General features: G+C 35.3%; 1 protein-coding gene across 3 annotated transcripts in view; it reads left to right on the forward strand.

The window, feature by feature from the left end:
* The window catches only part of MNAT1 (MNAT1 component of CDK activating kinase), a 212771-nt gene that overhangs the window by 57174 nt on the left and 135304 nt on the right, over positions 1-20293 (forward strand). For 2 of the 3 annotated variants that reach the window (XR_014059389.1, XM_081509798.1), the window contains exons 4-6: positions 2059-2162; positions 10252-10392; positions 17050-17175. Coding sequence is in view for 2 of the 3 variants with exons in the window: in XM_081509798.1 (XP_081365924.1) it covers positions 2059-2162; positions 10252-10392; positions 17050-17175 (371 nt within the window). In the remaining variant the exon portion in view is untranslated. The remainder of the gene's footprint in view (positions 1-2058; positions 2163-10251; positions 10393-17049; positions 17176-20293) is intronic. The other variant, XM_081509799.1, reaches the window with a different exon arrangement.

The raw sequence follows: 20293 nt of genomic DNA on the forward strand, positions 1-20293 counted from the left end.
TAAATGAAATGTGCAGAGAGTTCCCTTATACCCCTTGTGCCTCACAGATTCCCCCATTATCTGCATACCCACCTGAATGACAAATTTGTTATAATCAATGAACGTATATTGACATATTGTCATCTCCCAAGGTCCATAGTTTACATTAGGGTTTACTTTTGATGTTGTACATTTTATGGATTTGGATAACTGTATAATGGCATGTATCTACCATTATAGTATTGTATAGAGTAGTTTACGGTATACCCTGAAACTCCTCTGTGTTCTGCTTATTTGTCCCTTCCCCTCAGTCCTTGGCAACCACTGATCTTTTTACTGTCTCTGTAGTTTTGCCTTTTTTTAGGGTGTCAGTTGAAATCATACAGTGTGTAGCCTTATCAGTTGCCTTAGTAATACACATTTAAGTTTCCTCTATGTCTTTTCATGGTTTGATGTGCTGTGCTCAGTTGTGTCTGACTCTTTGTGACCCCGTGGACTGTAGCCCGCCAGGTTCCTCTGTCCATTGGATTTTCCAGGCAAGAATACTGGAGTGGCTTGCCATTTCCTCCTCCAGGGGATCTTCCTGACCCAGAGATTGAACCTGCATCTCTGGCATCTCCTGTATTGGCAGGCAGATTCTTTACCACTGCACCACCTGGGCTAACCCTTTGATAGCTTATTATTATTTGGTGCTTAATAATATCTCATTGTCTGGATATACTCTAGTTTATTTATCTCCTCAGACTACTGAAGGACATCTTGATTGTTTCAGCAGTGATGAATAAGCTGCTATAAACATTCATATGCAGGCTTTTGTGTGGACATGGTTTTTAACTCCTTTGGATAAATATCAAGGAGTGCAGTTGCAGGACTGTATGATAAGAGTATGTTTCATTTTATAAGAAACTCTCAAATTGCTTTCCAAAGTGCTATGCCATTTTGCATTCCCACTGCAGTGTATGAGTGTTTCTGTTGCTCCACATCCTTGCCAGCATTTGATATCATCATGTAGGAGCATGGATTAAAGTAGATTATTTAGGGTAGATCAAACCTGCTTATAGGGCAAGCTAGAGGAATCAGTTGTAAGTAATTGGAGAAGGAATCGAAGGGGTAATAACAGAAGCATAAAGATTAGAGAAATCCAAGGGAGATCTGAATTGAATATTGGAGTAGGAGAGACAGTGATGAGGACTTCTCTTTAGATGAGCTTATATTAACACTGAAAGGGGTATGGCAGTGGGCGGTACTTTAAAATATGAATTTATATTCATATAAATTAAAAACATTTTTTTGTTCAGAAAGTTATACTAACCTTTAAATTTATGTATGTAAACTTAAAAGGGAATTAGGCATTTATAATTAAAATCACTTTGAATTAGAATTATAAAAAGTTAGTTCTAACTTACTGAAAGTATGTCTCCTTTCTGAACATGTTTCAGTGACTTCTCTTGCTCAACTATTTCAGTCTTCAGTTTTGGAGCTGGATTATCCTTTACCTTCCCTGTTAGGTTTCGACTCTTATATATTTCATACTTTTCCAGATCTAGACTATATGGGAAGTGATTCAGTCTTATGTCCAGCTATATTGAAGATTAGAATAAAACCTGTTTTTGTTGGATAATATTTTTTATTCCTTTGGATAATTTTTCTGTTTCTGGAGCTTAGATTCTTTTCAGTATTGATTCTGACTAGTGTAGTAGATTTCAGACTTACTTTTTTATTTAAAAAATTTAAGCAATCTTTTTTTATACTTTTAAAGTTAAAATGGGCAATATAAAATTCAAATCTAATGTGACTATCGCAAGCACAGATCTTAGATTTTTTGAAGTTATTCAGATCTTTAGAAAATCTGTGTGATAGTTTGACAGTCTTTCCTTATATTTGGTTCAGAAAATCATAGTTGCTGAGCTAGAACTAGTTTCTATAAAGTAGGTGGTCAGTAAAAGGACAGAAATGAAGCCGTAAGGAATGACAACCTGATGAATTAAGAAATCATTGTGATGAATATTTGGTTTTTATTATCTTTGCAAGATGTATGTTGAAACTGTATTTCATGTCATTGTTTCTTTTCTCATGCAGTTTTCAACTTGACCAACAATGTGGATTTGGACAACACCAAAAAGAAAATGGAGATATACCAAAAGGAAAACAAAGATGTCATTCAGAAAAATAAGTTAAAGCTGGTTGGTGCCAAGCATTTTCTTCTTCTTTTGTATTAGAAACTAATGCTTCCACATGATCCTTTAAAAAGCTTTTTCTAAACCTAGTCATATTTACAAAGAATTTAGCTGAAATTAAGGCCAGAAATACTAGTATATTTATATATGCCTATAGGTATGAGGCACACTTTACTATAGCAAAAACAGTTTTGATGGCATTATTAAAATATATTCTATAAAGGAAAAATAATTGTATGCACACAGAGATTTAATTATCTAACTGACACAGTTTAGCTATCATTTCTTCAGTATAGCTTGGGTTTCTGGTTTTGGGGAAAGCAGAGATAATTGTTTTTGAGGTGCAATACCAGGAATTTGTAATCATTGGTAAAAATGATATAGGTATGTTTGGATTACATAGCTTGAATGTTTGGATTAGATAGCTTGTATTTTCATCTTGTACTTAGAAAGATTTACTTGTTATAGTCTTCAAGTGTTTCATTAAGGCACTTCTTTCCTACAATAAAACTCTTGAGGAATTGACATTCTATTCTGTTCATATCCAGCCTGGCTTCCTTAGAAAGGTGTCTCATTTCCGAGAGCATCAGTATGCCATAAAAATGGCTCTCTTTGCCCAGTAGCCTGCTCTGGGTACATCAGAAGATACGTGCACAACAGATGTGCCCAGGCAACTTGTTGCATTAACACTGTTTAACTTAACAAGGTTGTTCTTTTCAAGTGAGTGCTTTTTTCATTTATAGTAAGCTAGCAAATGATACGGAGAAGGCAATGGCACCCTACTCCAGTACTCTTGCCTGGGAAACCCCATGGACGGAGGAGCCTGGTAGGCTACAGCCCATGGGGTCGCGAAGAGTCGGACACGACTGGGCGACTTCACTTTCACTTTTCACTTTCATGCACTGGAGAAGGAAATGGCAACCCACTCCAATATTCTTGCCTGGAGAATCCCAGGGACGAAGGAGCCTGGTGGGCTGCCGTCTATGGGGTCGCACAGAGTCAGACACGACTAAAGCGACTTAGCAGCAGCAAATGATATTGAGAGTTTAAATGAAAGAATGATCTAATTTTGGGCTGATTATATTATTTTAAAATAGGAATTTCTAATTAATGAAAACTTTATAATGATAGGTTATTGAATACAATTGACCCTTGAACAACACAGGTTTGAACTGTGCGGGTCCACTTGACACCCGGATTATTTTCAGTAGTAAATACTACTATACCACATGCTGAGAGACTGAATCCTTGGTTGCAGAACCTCAGACACAGAGGGAACCACTGATAAGGAGTGCAGACTAAACTATACATAAATTTTCAACTGTGCCAAGGACCAGCAAATACCCCATGTTGTATAACGATCAACTTGTACTTTGTTGAATGCATGTTACAGTGACTACATTTATTCATGTTAGTGTTTAGCACCTGGATCTGTTATAACTAAGTGTTTTGGTCAGTAATTCATTATCATTTATTAATTGATCATTCTATGATGAGCGTTTTATTTATTAGTGATATGTAGCTGTTTGATGTTGGCAAAAATACAGACATAGGACCATTTTTTAAGATGGTGCAAGTTCATGTGTATCAGTAACTATGGTGTCTTTGGGTAGAGCCCAGTTCTGAAGTGGCCCAAGGAATGTGGACTATATGAATGATGTTTTTACTTTCCTGAGGTAGCAACTTGCCTTTAATATCTTTGTTAATGTTGAAGTCTCACTGTTCCAAAAACAACAGAATTGTATCAAAAAAGGGGAAAAAACTCAATCTCTTGTATAATTAGGCACATAACATGACCCATTTCTGACTGAGAAACTATTACTGAGTTTACTGTGGAAGCTGAAGCTGCAACACTTTGGCCAGCTGATATGAAGAGCTGACTCATTGGAAAAGACCTGGAGGCTGGAAAAGATTGAGGGCAGAAGGAGAAGGGGGTGACAAAGGATGAGGTGGTTGCATGTCATCATCGACTCAATGGACATGAGTTTGAGCAAACTCTGGGAGATAGTGAAGGACAGGGAAGCCTGGCATGCTGCAGACCATGGAGTCGCAAAGAGTCAGACATGACTTAGGGTCTAAATAACAGCAGCAGCAGCAACAGCAACAACAACATACATTTCAAAATGATCACGATTATAAGTCAAGTTACCATTATGATTGTATGGTTACCATCATGATACAAAGATACTGTATTCTTGTTGACTATATTCCCCCTACTGTGCATTTTGTAACTGTGACTTATTTATTTTGTAAATGGAAGTTCATACTTAATCTTTCTCACCCATTTCTTTCATTCCCCATCCCCCTTTCCCCCAGCAACCTCCTGTTTGTTCTCTGTATCTATGACTGTTATTGTTATTTTTGGTTACTTGTTTTGTTATTTCAATTCCAAATATAAGTGAAATCATACAGTATTTGTCTTTCTTTGACTTTTAAAATTTTAGCATAGTACCATCTAGATCAATCCAAATGGCAAGATTTCATTCTTTTTTTTTAATGGCTGAGTATATTTGATTTTATATATTGCATCTTTTTTGTCCCTTTTTCTGTTGATGGGTACTTAAGGTGCTTCTGTTATCTTGGCATTATTTAAATAATGCAGAAATGGACGTTGAGGTGCATATATCTTTTCAAATTAGTGTTTTGCTTTTCTTTGGATAAGAACCCAGAACTGCTTGATTGTGTTGTAGTTCTATTTCTAATTTTTGAGGAACTTCTTATTTTCCATAGTGCCTGCACCAATTTACATTCCTAGGGTCCCCTTTTCTCCACATCCTTTCCAACATTTGTTATTTGTTCTTTTTGATGATGATCATTCTGACAGGTGTGAGGTGATATCTCATTGTGGTATTCATTTGCATTTCCCTGATGGTTAGTGATGTTAAGCATTTTTTCCTGTGCCTTTAGGCCATCTGTATGTACTCTGGAAAAATGTCTATTCAGGTTCTTTGCCCATTTTTTAATCAGGTTATTTGTTTTTTTGATGTTGAGTTCTATGCTGCTGCTGCTAAGCTGCTTCAGTTGTGTCCAACTCTGTGCGACCCCATAGACAGCAGCCCACCAGGTACCCCCGTCCCTGGGATTCTCTAGGCAAGAACACTGGAGTGGGTTGCCATTTCCTTCTCCAATGCATGAAAGTGAAAAGTGAAAGTGAAGTCACTCAGTCGTGTCCGACTCTTAGTGACCCCATGGACTGCAGCCTACCAGGCTCCTCCGTCTATGGGATTTTCCAGGCAAGAGTACTGGAGTGGGGTGCCATTGCCTTCTCCGTGAGTTCTATGAGTTCTTTGTATATTTTGGACATTAACCTCTTACCAGACTTGTTGTTTGCTACCCATGCTACCCCTTTGACATGGGTAGATGTCAAAGAGCATACTACCCATGTTGTCTTGTAAGAGTTTTATGGTTTCAGGTCTTACATGTAAGTTTTAAATAATCCCTTTTGAGTTTATTTTTGTCGATGGTGTGAGAAAGTAGTCCTGTTTAATTCTTTCATGTGTAGCTGTCTAGTTTTTCCAACACCATTTATTGAAGAGGCTGTCTTTTTCTTGTTGTATATTCTTGCCTCCTTTGTCATGGATTAATTGCCCATATAAGTGGGTTTACTTCTGGGCTCTCTATTCTAATCTGCATTGATCTATGTGTCTGTTTTTGTACTAGTACTTTGTTTTCTTGAAGACTGTGTCTTTGTATTGTAGTTTGAAATAAGGTAGTATGATACTTTGAGCTTTGTTGTTCTTTTTCAAGGTTCTTTTGGCTATTTGAGGTCTTTTATGTTGCCATACACACAAAAAATTATTTGTTCTAGTTCTGTGAAAAATGGGGTTGGTATTTTGTTAGGGAGTGTACTGAATTTGTAGATTGTGTTGGGGTAGTATGGCCATTTTAATGATATTAATTCTTCTTGAGCACAGTGTATCTTTCCATTTGTTTGTGTTGTCTTCAGTTTCTTTTGTCAGTATGTTACAGTTTTCTCTTTATGGGTCTTTTGCTTCCTTAGATTACTTCCTAGGTATTTTATTCTTTTTGATGCAGGTGTAAATGAGATTCTTTTCTCTTTCTGATAGTTTGTTAGTGTATAGAAATGCAGCAGATTTTTATAGATTAATTTTGTATCCTGCAAGTTCACTGAATTCATTGGTGAGTTCTCATAGGTTTTTTGGTGGCATGTTTAGAATTTTGTATATATAGTATCATGCCATCTTCAAACATTGACAGTTTTTCTTCTTCCTTTCCAAATGGAATTCTTTTTCTGTGTGATTGCTGTGGCTAGGACTTCCAATACTTTTTTTTTTAATAAAAGTGGCAAGAGTGAGCATCCTTGTCTTGTTCTTGATCTTAGAGGATTAGAGGAAATGCTTTCAGCTTTTCACTGTTGAGTATAATATTAGTTGTGGGCTTGTCATATTTGTCCTTTATTGTTTTATGTTCATTCTGTGCCCACTTTGTTTAGAGTTTTATCATAAACGAATGTTGAATTTTATCAAAATCTTTTTACATCTACTGAGATGACCATATGCTTTTTATTTTTCAATTTATAAATGTGGTATGTCACATTGATTTGTGGGTATTGAACCATCCTTGCATTCTTGGGTATAAATTCCACATGATTATGTTATAGGATCCTTTTAATGTATTGTTGAATTTGGTTTTGCTAATATTTTGTTGAAGAGTTTTGCATCTATGTTCATCATAACTGACCTTTATCATCTTCACTCTCCTACCTATTTCTCCTATTATGTTCTTTATCTAAGTGTTCAAGCCATATCTGGTTAGTATTCATATACTGTTTTTTAAAAAACTTTATTAGAAATTGAAGCATAATTGCTTTACAGTGTGCTGGTTTCTGCTGTATAATAATGAGTCATAGTTGGATAGAGTGTATATGTCAGTGCTACTTTCTCAATTTGTCCTACCAAATATATGATATTTGTTTTTCTCTTTCTGACTTATTTCACTCTGTACAGTAGGCTCTAGCTTCATCTACCTCATTAGAACTGACTCAAATTTGTTGCTTTTTATGGCTGAGTAATAGTCCATTGTATATATGTACCACATTTTCTTTATCCTTTCATCTGTTGATGCACATCTGGCTTGCTTCCAAGTCCTGACTATTGTATATAGTGCTGCAATGAACATTGTGGGTATATGTGCCTTTTTGAATTGTGGTTTTCTCAGGTTATATGCCCAGTAGTGGAATTGCTGGGTCATATGGTAGTTTTATTCTTAGTTTGTTAAGGAATCTCCATACTCTTCTCCATAGTGGCTGTATCAATTTACATTTCCACTAACAGTGCAGTAGGGTTCTCTTTTCTCCACATCTTCTCCAGCATTTATTGTTTGTAGTTTTTTGGTGATGGCCATTCTGACTGGTGTGGCTTCCCTGGTGGCTCAGTCAGAAAGAGTCTGCCTGCAATGTGGAAGACTTGGGTTCAATCCCTGAACTGGGAAGATCCCCTGGAGAAGGAAATGCTACCCACTCCAGTATTCTTGCCTGGAGAATTCTATGGACAGAGAAGCTTGGTGGGCTACAGTTCATGGGGTCACAAAGAGTCGGACATGACTGAGTGACTTAACACTTTCACTTTCATTCTGATTGGTGTGAGATGATACCTCATTATAGTTCTGATTTGCATTTTTCCAATAATGAATGATATTGAGCATCTTTTCACGTGTTTATCGGCCATCTATATGTTGTCTTTGGGGAGTCATATACTGTTGGTAGTCTTTCCTTATGGTCTTTCAAACCTAGTTCCTCCTCTAATTATATTATTGTTACTTTACATAGTATTCATTATTTCTTACTTGAGTTATTGAAATATTCCTCTGAGTCTTCCTGTTTTCAGTCTTGAACCCCAGTGATCTGTATTCTTCTAGTCATCTTTCTAAATTCTTTGCCTTGCCAGTTGCCTTAGTATGGCATAAATGCACCCCTTAGTATGGTATGGTCAATTCTCCATCATCTGCCTCCTGCTGGCCTCTCCAGCTTATCAAGAGCTTTCCCCAACTTCATACTTAATGACTTGGTCATACCAAGCATTCCAGCTTGATTCATGTCTTTGTACCTTTGTTTTCTCTGCCTAAATGGCTCTTCCACTCTGTAGTGGGGTTAAATACCTACTGTTTGAAACCTGCTCAGCCTTCATGTATTACTTACCTAGGGCTTTAAAACAAATTACCAAAAACTGAGTGATTTATAACAATGAAATTTGTCTCTTACAGGAACAGGCTTCTGTAAGCTAGAAGTCTGAAGTCAAGGTGTCATCAGGGTCATGGTCTCTCTGAAAGCTCTAGGGAGGAATCTTTGGTTTTTTTAGCATCTTTGGCACCACTCTGATCTCTGCCTCTAACTTCCCATGGCCTTCTTCCCTGTGTGTCTGTATCCAAGTTTCCAGTATGATCTATTTAGCTTGGTTACATATGCAAAGACCTATTTCCAAATAAGGTCACATTTATGGTTACCATGGGTTAAGAACTTCAACATATATTTTGGGGACACACATTCAACCCATAACACTCTGTGAAATCTTTTCTAACTCTACCTGTCCTCCATCATAGCACGGGAAATTAACCACTCTATTAATTTTGTCTCCACCATACTCTGTGTAAACCTATCACTTGTTCTACTTATTGCTGATATGACACTGTTTTATTGTGAGACATCCTTTTCTGCTTATGGACCTACAGTCTAGTAATTCACTTTTATATCTTAGCCCCTAACTTTGTACATTTATTCCTAGTAGTTTTTCTAGATCAAGTTTGAATTTTCTTCTCCACTGGGTGCCTGAGTTAGAATAGCAATCTCAGTAATAGAGGTTTTTAAAATTATAGGGGAGAAATGCTACTAGAACTTAGCAACTGACTTAATTTAAGGGAGATGGGGTTGAGGGAGAAGAAGTAATAAAGATGACTTTGAGGTTTCAACTTGAGTTGACTGAGAGGTGGATGTGCACTTGCAGAAATCAGGAATACAGGAGGGTGATCAGCTTTGGGAAACCAAATGCTGAACTTAATTTTGGATATACTGAGTTTGAATTATAAGGGAAATATTTTTTCATTTGGGAATCTTGTTTATTTCTGAGAGTTTATCTAACTTGTGAATTGATATAATCTTAACAGAGATTAATAATACGTAAATATTATTTTACATAAAAATATACTTTTCTCTGAGGTGTCTGTTAATTCATGTTAGTGATTCCAAAACATATTATACTCTCTCCCTCTATTCTGTATTTGCCTCAAAGTACAATAAATTCTCAGTATTATGTTGAATTAAAAAAAGGTATTGCATTTTTAAGAGCAACAGTCAAGGATTTAAAATAAAGCCATTCAGATATTACTATATTTCTCATTCATAAGACTTAAAGAACAAAGAGTTGGTATAATACTGCTTTTAAATATGACTTAGGGTTGGAATAAATTTCAGAATCTGGAAGTATTTAGTATTTCTAAGGAACTGCATAAAAGGGAAGTAATGGAGGACTGTAGTTCATTCTCTGTACATATTAGCTTTGGATTTTGAATTTTTTAGTCCACAGAGAGGACCCTTGAAATTTATATGCTTGTGTTAGAAAATAACTTCAGTTTTTCATACCTTACCTTAAGTGAATGCTGTTTGGAACAAAAGCATCAGAAAGACTTATTTTAACTTGGAATAAAGAAGCTAACTACTGTGATAACTTTTCATTACCTTATGTATTTTGAAAATTGTTTCTATTAAATGAACCAGTCTTTTATATGGAGTGTTTCAATTAACAGTTCTATATGGAGATGATCTGTTTGTTGTTGGGTTTTTGTTTTGCTCTTTTTGTTAAATCTCCTAAATAAAGGCTTCTTAAGCAGCTTCCACATTTCTGCAGCTGGGATAAGTGTACTTTGTTTAGATATCATTTAGTGCTAGATGTCATTCTCTTTAATAGTAACATGTCTGCATGAAAGAAAATTAATTCTTTTTAAGTGGAGCTGCTGCTGCACTATTAAACAATTAGTGACTAGTGCAATTTATGCTTCGAAGAAAGGTAGTATGGAGTATGATATAGACTTAGTTTTGGTTACTAAATTCATTTCATGCCATATATGAATGTTACTGTTTCAGACTCGGGAACAGGAGGAATTGGAAGAAGCTTTAGAAGTAGAACGACAGGAAAATGAACAAAGAAGACTATTTATACAAAAAGAAGAACAACTGCAGCAGATTCTAAAAAGGAAGAATAAGCAGGCTTTTTTAGATGAACTGGTATGTATTATGTTGATTGTGATAAAAACCTTTGTCTTCAGGGTTTATCTTTCCTATTATGCTGGGTGATGGTATTTAAATGGCATTTCTATAGTTTGTGCTCATGTATTCACCTTCTATTCCTTTAGTTTATTTATTTGTTTTAAATATTGATTTATGTATTGACTGTGCTGCGTGTTGGTTGCTGCATGTGGGCTTTCGCTAGTTCTGACAAGTGGAGGTTGTCAGGTTGTCTGCTCTTCGTTGTGGTGCATGGGCTTCTCGTCACAGTGGCTTCTCTTGTTGCATACATAGCACCGGCTCTAGGCTCGCAGGCTTCAGTAATTGTGGCACATGGGCTTCCTTGTTCTGCAGCACGTGCTGCTGCTGCTGCTGCTAAGTTGCTTCAGTCGTGTCCGACTCTGTGCGACCCCATAGACGGCAGCCCACCAGGCTCCGCCGTCCCTAGGATTCTCCAGGCAAGAATACTGGAGTGGGTTGCCATTTCCTTCTCCAGTGCATGAAAGGGAAAAGTGAAAGTGAAGTCGCTCAGTCATGTCTGACTCTTAGCGACCCCATGGACTGTAGCCTACCAGGCTCCTCCATCCATGGGATTTTCCAGGCAAGAGTACTGGAGTGGGGTGCCATTACCTTCTCCCTGCAGCACGTGGGATCTTCCCAAATCAGAGATTGAGCCCGTGTCCCTTGCATGGGAGGCAGATTCTTAACCACTGAACCTTCAAGGAAGCCCCTATTTATTTATTTTTTTAAATGTTTGTTAATATCCATTTTATTTTCAGATAACAGAGTAATACTATAATTAACATAAGCCAGTTTACTATTAATAGGGTGTTGATGTGTTTCTAAGCTTACTGACTAAAACATATTTTCAGAGCACTTTTCTCCTGATTGATATTGATTTTCTAATAACTAGCTCATTTTCAAGTATTTTGGCTTCATGCTGAAGTTTTAGTGACTGGTTACTCTGTGAGAACTGTATTTTGTATTTTTGCATGGGGAAGATACATTTGAAAGAAATGGTAATGTCTTGCAAGTTATTGGTGTTTTCTAGTTGTTAGTTCCCCAAGTAGTCAACATTATTAGATAATAGCAGGGATTACAACCAAGGTTTATAAAATGTTTCATAGATTTGAGAATATATTATTTGATGCTTATAAACCAATGTGATACTGATGAAATTGGAACATGGAAATTGTCCTTTCTGGTAAAGGCTTTTTACATTCATCCTTTCCCCTTTCTAGCTATGTAATTAATTTCCATGTGCTGTTTAACATACTTAACTCTTCAGTCTACTAGTTGCTATGCTGTTTGTTATTCTGTGACCAGGTGAATGTGTATGTGTATATTTTTCTACTGTGCTTTTGCCCTAAAGGCATTTAAGCCATATAACCAGGAATAAAAAGAAAGCAAGATTATTTATTAGGTTGGTACAAAAGTATTTATGGTTTCAGACCATGAATTTTAAATCATTATAACTAGGCTCAAACACATCTTTATTAATCAAAATAGGAACCATTACAATCAACACATTTTTGCCAATGAGAAATAAGTTTGTTTATTCCTGTAGCATAAAAATCCCTGCTTCAGGATTTGATGAACTCTTGGAAATCATTTTCTGCCTCCTGCTGGTTGTGGAAGTGTTTTTCCCTGCAAAAAATTTTCAAGATGCTTGAAGAAATTGTAGTCAGTTGTTGAGAGGTGAGGTGAATGTGGTGGATGAGGCAAAACTTTGTAGCCAGATTCATTCAACTTTTGAAACTTTGGTTGTGCGACATGCGGTGGGGTGTTGTGGTGGAGAATTGGACTCATTCTGTTGACCAATGCCAGCTGCAGGCATTGCAGTTTTTAGTGCATATCATCGATTTGCTCAGCATGCTTCTCTGATATAATGGTTTCACCAGGATTCAGAAAGCTGTAGTGAGTGGGTCGTACTGGCAGCAGACCTCCAGTGACCGTGACCTTTTTTTGGTGCAAGTTTTGGGTTTAGGAAGTGCTTTGAAGCTGCTTCTTGGTCCAACCGCTGAGCTGGTCATCACTGGTTGTTGTATAAAATCCACTTTTCCTTTCACATTACAATCCAGTCGAGAAATGGTTCGTTGCTGTTGTGTAGAATAAGAGAAGATGACACCTCAAAATGACAATTTTTTTGATTTTTGGTCAGCTCATGAGACACTCACTTATCAAGCTTTTTAACCTTTCCAAATTGCTTCAAATGCTGAACAACTGTAGCATGGTCAACACTGAGTTCTTTAGCAACTTCTCATGTAGTTATAAGAGGATCAGCTTTGATGATGCTCTCGGTTATTGTTAGCTTCTGATAGCTGGCCACTGTGCTCCTCATCTTCAAGTTTCTGCTCTCCTTGGCAAAACTTCTTGAACCACCACTGCACTGTACATTTGTTAGCAGTTCCTGGATCAGATGCGTTGTTAATGTTGCAAGTTGTCTCTGCTGCTTTACAATCCATTTTGAACTCAAATAAAAAAAGTTGCTCAAATTTTATTTTTGTCTAATGTCATTTCTGTAGACTAAAATAAATATAAAATAAACAGCAAGTAATGTCATTAACAAAAAAAATATAAAGTGGGAAATACACATTAAAATGATGTATAACATAACTACATTTATTTAAAGATGTACTCCAGTATCAGACAACAAATTCAACAATATAAAACTGCAATTACTTTTGCACCAACCTAATAAATTAGAAGTAGGTGAGAAAGTAAGGGCCTTGGTGAAGCTTGGACAGTAAATGCTTATCATAAACCATATCTACTTTGTATGAGTGGAACATAAATTTGGTTCTGAAAATGCGGACAAGGAATTCCCTGGTGGTCTAAATGGTTAGGATTTGGCACTTTGAGTGTCATGGCCCTGGTTCAGTCCCTGATCAGAAACTGAGATCCCACAAACCACACAGCGTAGCACAAAGCAAAAACATGAAAATAGCAATGTATAGCATGGAAGATTTTGTTGTTGTTGTTAGTAACTTCCATTAATTTTTTTGAAACTACTAAGTGGAAGTTGTGGCTTTAACAGTTGAAATGATACATATTGTGTTTTACATTTTTTGTGGACATGTCGCTTGTGAGAAATTAAAAACTTTAAACAATGAATTAGTAAAGCTTCATGTTATAGGTTTTTTTTTGGAAAGGTTCTTTCTCTCATCATTTTATATAAAGAGGAACATGATTTTCTTTCCTTTGTACATTATTAATGCTTTCCTCTATACATTAATTCCAAATACTGAACTTAGATTTAAGACAATTATACACTCTAACTTTCTAAAAATGTTCCATTTATTATTAAGAATTTTTAGTTTTTATTTTGAGATTAGCTAGTTTTGCACAGCAATTATTTTTGTATATTCTTTTTATCGTTAGTCTTTTAGCATGAAATTTTGGTGCCTCATTGAGCTGCTTTTGGCTTTGAGCTGCAACTGCCGGTGTTGTACATTGTGTATAATCTGGAGTTAATATTGGTTTTTGTGAAGAACTACCCTCCCCTTCCTGTTTTCTTCACCTGCAAGTCATTACTGTGCATACTTTCTTCACTATTTAGATCATGTAACATAGTGGTTAAATAATCCTTAACAATTTACTGTATTCATTAGAACAATTAATTACAACAGATTGGTTTGAATACCAATTCAATTTGAATTTCTGGTTTTCATTTTCAAATTTATTTTTAAAGATTGTTACTTTAATTTTTGAATATTTATTAAAATTTTTTTGTTAAAATGTTAACATCCATTTCATCCTTGTTGACTAATTGAAAGAATTCATTAAATTTCTTTTTATTTTCCTGAATCTTTATTAAGTATGTAAAAGAATGCATTGTATTTTTTCTATGTATGTTCATATGTTAAATTTTATTTAGAAAGACTGCATTGTAAATATATCTGGTAGCCTAAATCTTAAAATGATTCTCTGGATCTAATTTAGACAACTAGTACAAGTACTCCTTATTAGTTTTTCTTCTCCTGTTTTTGGTCCTTATGCTAAAAGTCACTTTTTAACCTGTTGAAAAAGTGTTGGCATTACATTATACTCTATGTGACAGAATTTTAATGTTATGGTCTTAATCTTTATGACTTAAAATGTTGCCTAAAAAGTCCATTTGTTTAATCCTAACTGTAAATTCAGGGTTTTTTTTTTTTCTAAAAGCTATTTGAAAAAAGATTTTTAAACAGGTCCTGACTTATTAAATCTTTTTATATTCCTGTTAGAAAATTCTCTTCAGATTATGTCTTAAATTTTGCTAGGGCTAATATTGTCAAATGCAGTAGCTCATTTTTATTAGAATATTGTTTGCCAGATGGCTTGCTCAAAGTCAGTTAAAATAATCTTTCAAAATGGTCATTATAAAGCTTTTAATGAGTATTACAGGTAGTCTTAATTAAAATTTCTTTAAATATTGAGCATTGTACCTTCAGGCTATTAAATAGCTTACGGAACCTTTCAGGGTAAAAATGGGAAGCTAAGAATGAAATACTGGGTTGGCTAAAAAGTTCATTTGGGTTTTTCCATAAGATACTGCTGGAGAGCCCAAACAAACTTTTTGGCCAACCAAATAACTTGAAAGGCTGAATCTGCATTTTCTGTATTCCTAACAGCATGTAAGTTTCCCATAATTTATTTTTCTCTATAGATTTGTTGATGTGCAAACTCGTACTTATTTCTTTCTTAACATTTACAAGATTTTCAGACTCCAAAGTTTTGATTGCTAGAGTATAGCAGATTTGAAGTAAATTGCATTGCCTTTGTATCAAAATTAGTTTTAGATTTCTGGAATACTTATTTTTATTAAATTTCAGCTGTTTTACCAATACATTTTAATATTCTGGTTCTTTTATAGGAAAGTGAAACCAGGATTAAAACAGGCATAGTATTGATTAGCAACTTTTTTTGAAGTGCACATATTGTTTTGCTTTTATGTAAGAACTTTTACTTTTTAGAGTAAGTACTAGGTATGGAATTTGAATTCACTTAGAGTATTAATTAGGAAGCAATGATTTAGCTTTTTAGCCAAGAAAATTTATTTTTCTTCTATTAGTTTTTACATATGAAAAGATAGTAAGAGATTTTAAAAGATACTTTGGGCCACTGCCCATTTAAAATGCCCTTTAAGTTTACATTTTATCACAAAATTCCTAATGGAAATCTCGAATAGCTGCAGGAATTCACAGTAATGCCATACTTCCCAAGCCACCAGGAAAGTCCCAATACTATGATTAATGTATTACTAATGCTTTGTTGTAGAATATGAGAGGTATTCAAGTATATTTTTCTAGAATTTTATTCATTCTCCTTATTTATTGCTAAAACCAAGTCTCAAGAATTTTGCTGCTTAATAAAGTTGTGCATTATAAATAAAATTTGTGTTTTTCCATTTACTTTTGAAAGTTTTCATCTTTAAAACATTTGCTTTTGCAAACCACTTCTGTTGCAAACTTTTGAAAAACAGATTTATTCTAGGATGATGCTGTTGAAATAATTGGCTTGTTATTTGAATTTCTTGTGTACTATAACCTTTAAACAAGTCTTTTAACTATATTTGTTAGCCATATTTGTGCCCCAAAATATTAAGTTGTTGGATTTGGAAAGAAAATGAGGTTCTACTTTATCTTCACTTTTATATTATAAAATGTTTAACAACATAGTTTTTTCGGGATTAAATTCTGGGTAGTTACTATTTTCAAAATCTGTTAGACCATTTGATGCCTTTATTTTCATAGGTCACCTTGGTATAGGAGATAGAAATGTATTTGTGCCTTTCTTTCTGTTTACTGATACAGAGAGCAGTGTGTCTCTTTGTGTGTTTGTATATGATCTCCTTCTTTCCTGGTTTCCTTCTGCATGTGTTTTTGTGTTCTTATTTAACTGACATCTCAGAAGGGAAAATGTCTTGGATACATTTAGTTTAGATCTTAGCTGTGTAGCACTTTAAACATGTAAGAAGACTTCATTTTAAATAGGATAAATAACAGTTTACATATAAGAGTTAGTATTTGATGATGTTATTAATATGTGTGTATGCAGATTTGTGTTGATAGTAGCCTTGTTTTAGTATCAATATACGATATTAAAAATGTTTACTATTATTTTGCTAATTAAAAAATTTAGACTTAATTTATACAAGTAAGTAATAAAGGAGAAAATAAATGTACTTTTGGTTGTACTTAACAATCATTCCATTGTACAAAAAACAGAACAAGGATCATTTCCAAACGGCCTCAGGTGAAATCTAATGGGAAGCAATTTCAAGCCAGTCTGAATTCACTGGTTAAAAGAATGTGTCTTAGATAAACATCTGATCTAGGTTATAGTACTTTGTACTACTCTCTTTGTGATTAGCTTCTAATTTTTTTTATTTTAATAAATATATGGTTGGTTTCACTAGATGAAATAAGACCCTATTATATTGTCTTTAATGTGGATTTTATAAAAATCCATTTTTGTAGGTTATTTTGATTTATGAGTCTAAAACAGCCTTTTCTTATTATGGAATGTTAAAGTTTTTTGTAAAGTGTTCTCCATAAAGTGAATATTTAGGTTGACATCGAGTGCTTATGGAAAGGCATAATTTAAAATAAAAGACTGGTTGCTCTTTAGTTTTTTCTTTTCAACTTTCACACTGCACTTTAACTCCTCTTACAGGAGAGTTCTGATCTCCCCGTTGCTCTACTTTTGGCTCAACATAAAGATAGAGCTACCCAATTGGAAATGCAAATTGAGAAACCTAAACCTATAAAACCAGGGATGTTTTCCACAGGAATCAAAATGGTAAGCTGTATTTTATTGTTTATTTGGAAGATACATGTCAACTGTTACACTTTATAACTTTATATTGATTTTTACAGATAAACTGGAAGATTCAACTATTTAAGATGTGTCTGATCTAGGCTACATGACTAGATATAAAAATATGTGCAGTATAAGAAGAAAGTGAAAAATAATAATTTACAGAGTATGCAACACAATTTTGTTCTATATGATATTGAATTTGCATGTGTTTTATTATTCTGTGTAAGTTTTTAAGCTTGTGGTATAGAAAAACATTTCTTAAAATGCAGACTTCTGGTTTCTGGTATGGCGTGTAAGAAGCTTGGAAATTGCCATTCCAACCTGACAACAACTGAAACTTAAAACCCACTGAAAAATCAACAAGTTTTTTTAGTACAGAGAGATCACAAAGCAAGCCACTGTCCTTAAAATTGAAGAGACCGATAAGAGACAACAGTGAATCACAGCTCCCAGAACAGCAGCCTTGCTGGGAACCAGTGCTGGTGTAGGGAATCTTGAATTGGTTCACAAATTACTGGAGGCTCAGTATGGGCAACTCTAAGAGTTAAAAACTGCAGGGGATATGAATCATCAGAGGCCCCACACTTTTTGTGAGTCTTACCTGTTGTGTCTCAACCAGAGTCTCTCAGTGTATATCAGAAAAATCCCCTCATGCTTTTGACAGATGAAGGAAAAAAGGGAAACCATTTTAAGATGTGCCAGAGCATTCTGTTCTTCCTAACAAGATTTGCCCTCTAGGATAAACTATTTTACCAGAGTCTAACTGAGTTTTATCAGAGCCTAACTGATGTGGGTGAAGGGAAATACCCAACTATAACTGCTCCAGTCTTAAATGTTGGAGAAGGGAAATATACAACTTCAGTTCACTCTAACCATCCTGCCCCACCTGATGGCAGGGATGTTGAGAAGTGTGTGTGAAGTTCACAGCCCAGAAACACAGGCTTTCTAAAAGAATGAGACCTTATTATAGGACTAGGACTATAAATTGTTCTGTCATCCCTGATACCGTCAGTTCAGTTCAGTCGCTCAGTCGTGCCCAACTCTTTGTGACCCCACGGACTGCAGCATGCCAGGCCTCCCTGTCCATCACCAACTCCTGGAGCTTACTCAAACTCATGTCCATTGAGTTGGTGATGCCATCCAAACAGCTCATCCTCTGTCGTCCCTTCTCCTCCCACCTCCAATCTTTCCCAGCATCAGGGTCTTTTCCAGTGAATGCGTTCTTCGCATCAGGTGGCCCAAGTATTGGAGTTTCAGCTCCAGCATCAGTCCTTCCAATAAATATTCAGGACTGATTTCCTTTAGGATGGACTGGTTGGATAATTGGATCTCCTTGCAGTCAAAGGAACTCTTAAGAGTCTTCTCCAACACCACAGTTCAAAAGCATAAATTCTTTGGCGCTCAGCTTTCTTTATGGTCCAACGCTCACATCCATACATGACTACTGGAAAAACTATAGCCTTGACTATATGGACCTTTGTTGGCAAAGTAATGTCTCTGCTTTTTAATATGCTGGCTAGGTTTGTCATAGCTTTTCTTCCAAGGAGCAAGTGTCTTAATTTTGTGGCTGCGGTCATCATCTGCAGTGATTTTGGAGCCCCCCCAAAATAAAGTCTGTCACCATTTCCCCATCTATTTGCCATGAAGTGATGAGACCGGATGCCATGATCTTAGTTTTCTGAATGTTGAGTTTTAAGCCAGCTTTTTCACTGATACCTTACATTACTAAAGACCTGTTTATAACAGTTTGTTTTACCCATTGTGTCATGTTTGGCTATCAAGGAAAAAAAAATTGCAAGATATACTAAAAGGCAGAAGACACAGTTGGAAGAGACAGAGCAAGCATGAAAATTAGAATTAGATATGGCAGGGGAGTTGGAATTATCAGACTGGGAATTTGAAACAACTGTGATTAATATGCTAAGAGTGCTAATGGATAAAGTAGATAACATGCAAGAACAGGTGGGCAGTATAAGCAGAGAGATGGAAATTCTAAGAAAGAACTGAAAAGAAATGCTAGAGAAAAAAGAAACACTAACAGAAGTGGAGAGTGCTTTTGATGGCTTATTAGTAGATTGGACATGCATGAGGAAAGAGTCTTTGAGCAAGAGGATATGTCAGTAGAATTCTTGAAAACTGGAAACCAAAGAGAAAAAGCCTGCGGGGAATAAAAGCCCAGAACAGAATATTGCAAGGACTGTGGGATGATGACAAAAGGTACAACACAAGCATACTGGCAATACCAGAGAAGAGATAAAGGAACAGAAGAAATATTTTAAACTATAACAACTGAGAATTTTCCTAAATCAACATCAGATACGAAACCAAAGACCCAGAGAGCTCAGAGAACACAGAGAACATCAAGTAGGATAAATGGCAAAAAAAATCCTTACACCTAGGGATATTATTTTCAAATTACAGAAAATTGAAGGTAAAAAAAAATCCTGAGGAAGCTCCTCCTATAGAGGAGCAAAGATAAGAATTATGTCTGGCTTTTCCTCAGAAACCATGCAATCAAGAAGAGAGTGGAATGATATATTTAAGGTATTGAGAGAAAAAAGCCACCAGCCTAGAATAATGTACTGTGTAAAATTATACTTTAAAAGTAAAGGAGAAATAAAGATCATCAGAGAAAAACAGAGAATTTTTTTTCCCAGTAGATCATTTTTGCAAGAAGTGTTAAAAGAGATTCTTTAGAGGCTAGGAAGATGCTACAGATGAGAAATCCAGAAGAAAAAGCATTGCAGAAGAAATGAATGAAGATAAACATTTATTTTTCTTGATATCTAACAGATAACAGTTTAATAGTAACACTGTTTGACTATGTTTGCCTATGTGTATATACACATGTATACTTATTCACACACATGTCCTTATATATAAGTGAAATGAATGACAGTGATGATACAAGGGATGGGAGGAAGCAATTAGAATTATTTTGATATTATAAGGTACTCACACTAACCATGTTTCTACTACTCAGCTATTGTTTTTGAGTTTTAAAATTGCCTACTTTGTCATATGTTTGCCAGCTAATTAGATTTATAAACACCTTGAGGACAGAAGTTGTATATTTTAACTTTGTTTTGTATAATTG

This window comes from Giraffa tippelskirchi, chromosome 7 (genome assembly GCF_054371585.1).
Source record: "Giraffa tippelskirchi isolate mGirTip1 chromosome 7, T2T-mGirTip1v1.2.pri, whole genome shotgun sequence".
In the NCBI taxonomy this organism is placed as follows: Eukaryota; Metazoa; Chordata; class Mammalia; order Artiodactyla; family Giraffidae; genus Giraffa; species Giraffa tippelskirchi.